The sequence below is a fragment of the Atta colombica genome, unplaced genomic scaffold (assembly GCF_001594045.1).
Source record: "Atta colombica isolate Treedump-2 unplaced genomic scaffold, Acol1.0 scaffold100, whole genome shotgun sequence".
NCBI lineage: Eukaryota > Metazoa > Arthropoda > Insecta > Hymenoptera > Formicidae > Atta > Atta colombica.
Window position 1 is genome coordinate 1070784 of NW_017259185.1, and position 4043 is coordinate 1074826.

Consider the following 4043-nt stretch of genomic DNA (forward strand, 5'->3'; position numbering starts at 1 on the left):
CGTTGACTTTCTTTCATCTTTATATTCTTTATTAGCTTCCACTTCAGTCACATTTATTCTAATATCTAAATTCTATCTTATCGTAAATATCATTCTTTCAAAATATGATATAATTGCTGCATTTATACATTCTCATATTCTATCATTTTTTTATATATATTTCTATGAACGCATGATTTTTCCTTAACTAAATTTACATCGATAATATATTATATAATATAAATATTAGTTTATACTAATTTGATCTATAGCTTATTATAATTATTTTGCACTTGATGTGTCATCTAGGATGAGATTGTACATAATTTTTAAAAATCAATAAAAACGTATTTATACGTAGACATAATATTTCCGCGCAATACACTCATATAATAACAATTAAATATTTAACAGTTTCGAGACTGGATACTTTTTATAAACTATTTTGTTTTCTCTCCGTTATTGAGGTATTAGATTACGTAGATAGCTCAGTATTTCTTCTGTATCTTTCATCAGAATTGCTTGTCTGGGATATTTGAAACAATTCCCAGATAACAATAGATTCCTAAAAAAACGTTTATATTACGATATTGTAGATAAAAACATTAAGCAATACAGCTATATGAAAACAAATAATATTATATTAACAATAAGTATCAATAAGTTTTTTAATTCATCTATTAATCAATCGCATTTATGAAGCAAAATTATATCTGCGCATAATGTGATTAATCAATCAATGAATTAAAAAACTCGCCTAATGTATGATGAAAATATAAACAATATTATGCAGCAAAATATTTATTTACCTTAAGTTTTTCAAATTTCCAAGTTCAGGAGGTACGTGAGCGATATTGTTATTTGTCAGATTTAAAACTGCTAGACTTTTTAATTTTTCCAACAGCGATACATCTATTTTCGCGATTTGATTGTCATTGGCATTCAAACTTTCCAATGCTTCAACATCATAAATAGTTTCTGGTAACTCAGTAAACCTACAGAATAATATTCAACGCATAAACTTATATTTCTACGTCAAAAAGGAATGTTGGAAACATTCCTTGCACAAATCATATCCTGCACAAATCAAAATTAATACCTATTGAATGAGATATCAATATCTCGCAAGTATTTCAAGCAACCGATGTTTGATGGTAGGGACTGCAAGTGATTTTTACTTATGTCTAAAATTTGCAAACACTTGTACTTTTCACCAATCCATTCTGGCAAGCTTGCTAAATGATTTGAAATCAACTTTAAGTCTGTCACCGTAACGATTGCTGACATTTTATTAGGCAATTCTGATAGCTTATTTCTACTTAAGTCGATAGTTGTGACAGAGGCTTCCGCTGCATCTTCCAAGATTTCTTCGGATATTTCCGAAAGATTTTGCCCAGCTAAGCTGAACAATCTTGTGTTCTTCATCGTATATCTGTATTATTATAAATTATATACTTGATTTTATACATAAAATATTTTTTCAAAAATTTTTTTTAATATGATGACACACATCTTGTTGATCATATTATTAAGATATGTTATTAAGATAAATTAATCTTTACATACTTATCAGGATGAATACTATTACTAGCACTAGGTTGTAGTAATTCTCTGGTGTTCATACTTGTATTAACATCTACAGTTTGACGAATATGTGTTAAAATGCGAGGTGTACCGCATCGTATTATATCTCCTCTTACATTTTTTATATTATTTCCCTCGATTGCAAATTGCTTTAAATTGGGTAATATGCCGATGCAATAAGGTATTCTGTAAAAAAGATCCATTTTAATGAACACTCTAAATATATAAAATCATAGTATTAAGAGAAAGAAAAGTTATGTGACATACAAAGATATATTATTATGTGACAAGTCAAAAACTTCCAAATTTATTAATTTAATTATTTCTTCAGGTATTACTTCAATTATATTATTTTGCATTGTGAGCTGTTTTAGATGCCCTACCGCCTCTAAGCGTTGCGGATCAATTTCCTACGAGAGAGAATATTATTGCTTTAGTAAACTGCGTTTATAATAGCAAGCTGAATTTTAGTCTTGATTGGCTTAAGCATAAATATATACATTAACACATACAGGAATGTTATTGTTATCCAAATGCAATACTGTTAAAGCTGAACAACCTGATATGTCTGGAAATTCCTGCAAATTATTCGACTGGAACATAATTCTTTCTACTTTCCGTAATTCACCTAATGGTGGTATCGTCTCCAATTGATTAAAGCTGATATCTAACGTTTTTAATGCTATCAGAAAAATACAATAATCATTTTATCGAATAATGAATATTGCAAAATATAAATCATTTTTGTATCAATTATTAATACGTTTGTGTATAAGAAAAACTCACATCGCATATTTGTTACATCAGGTGGTAACTCTTTTATCATATTCTGACATAAATTCAATGTCTTTAATCGCACCAAATATCCCATTCCGATCGGTAATTCTCTTAAATTATTATACGATAAATCCTAAAAAGATGTATATACAATTATTTCATTTAAAAAATTGGCTTTACATAATCACGTATAATGACGTGTTTTTTACCATATGAGTTAACATGATTAAATCTCCAATCTCAGCTTCGAGTATACTTATTTGATTACTTCTTAGATACAATTCGCATAATTCCTCCAACATATAAAATTCATGAGGTAAATTTTTTAGTCTATTGTCTGATAGATTTACTATTTTTAATTTGCGCAGAGAACCGATTTCAGGTGGGAGTTCTTCCAACAAATTGCTATGTAACTAGAAAGTATTAAATATTTAAGACAGTATTAAAATATTTAAGACCATACATATATAAAAATATTGAAAACATACACTTTTATGATTGAAACAAGAAATAATTTATACATACGTTTAAAGTATTCAGTTCTGTTAGAAATTCTATTTTATTATCGATTGCAGTTAAACTATTGCAGCTCATATCTAACATCTTCAGTGGCTCTTGTTCCCACCATCGCTCCTCTAAAGATTCATAATCAAGTTCGAAATGTAAATCACGTAATTCCTCTTCTGTTAATTCATTTATATTCCATATTTTGTCAGGTACTGTAAAGCGTATTAATTCCTATGTTCAGGATTCTACCCTTTTTGCACTATGCACAGCTACTATGCCATTAAATTCAATGAAGGCATTATTATATAAAATTTACTTACCTGGTATGGCGAATAAACTAACAATAAGTTACATTGGATACACCTATGATCATTTCTAATATTATACGTTTTTTTAGCAAAGCATGCAAAGCAATTTAAAATAATGATAATGAATCATATTTATACGACACCAAGCATGTTTCATTTATAATTATAAGCATAAATTGTTTTCAAATGTATCTTGAAACAACATTGGTGACACGATATTAAATGAAATAAACATTAAACTTAAACTTAAATAAAAAATAAATATTAAACGTAATATTTTGCTGAGGAAATTTAAAATTTAAAATTTATGACTGTATTTATATATATATTGTAATATATATAATATTATATGTACATATAAATTAAAAATACACATAAAAAAATAAACACAATTGTACAAAACCAAATTTATTTTATTTTCACACTGCTGGACTTACAGCTGGATATAGCTTATCTGTAGAATATAAATTTATCAGAAAAATGCCAATTTATTACATCAATTTTGTATCTTGTCTAAACTAGTAATGATATATTAAAATATGAGTTTTGATACATATTTATATATTCTAAAAAAACTTGATATGATGACGAATAACATTGCACATCTTTCTTTTTCACAATGCTTACATGTATCTTTATAAAGATTCAAGAAATTTTAATCAGGAAGATGATTTCTCATGTGAAATAAAAAAAAAATAAATAATTTTTTTTCTCTAAACAACTTTCAAACGATATTTCAATTAATAAAATAAATACATTATTGAAACTTATTGAATTATTTTACATTACATTAGATTAATGTGTTGTAGAAACAGATAGTAGTAAACAATCAGATAAACCAAACAAATTAGCCACTTGATAGTGACTAATCAAGTATATATATATATA

The 4043-nt window shown here is 26.7% G+C and overlaps 1 protein-coding gene across 1 annotated transcript in view; it reads right to left on the reverse strand.

The window, feature by feature from the left end:
• Window positions 1-437: 437 nt before the first annotated feature.
• Window positions 438-4043, reverse strand: part of LOC108685182 (leucine-rich repeat-containing protein 40-like) — a 5223-nt gene continuing 1617 nt past the window's right edge. Inside the window, exons 3-11 of the mRNA XM_018189864.1 lie at window positions 2866-3059; window positions 2550-2753; window positions 2350-2473; window positions 2076-2245; window positions 1831-1973; window positions 1546-1749; window positions 1079-1411; window positions 789-974; window positions 438-544 (exon numbers count right to left, since the gene is read on the reverse strand). Of these exons, the coding sequence (XP_018045353.1) occupies window positions 439-544; window positions 789-974; window positions 1079-1411; window positions 1546-1749; window positions 1831-1973; window positions 2076-2245; window positions 2350-2473; window positions 2550-2753; window positions 2866-3059 (1664 nt within the window). The 3' untranslated portion in view covers window position 438. The remainder of the gene's footprint in view (window positions 545-788; window positions 975-1078; window positions 1412-1545; window positions 1750-1830; window positions 1974-2075; window positions 2246-2349; window positions 2474-2549; window positions 2754-2865; window positions 3060-4043) is intronic.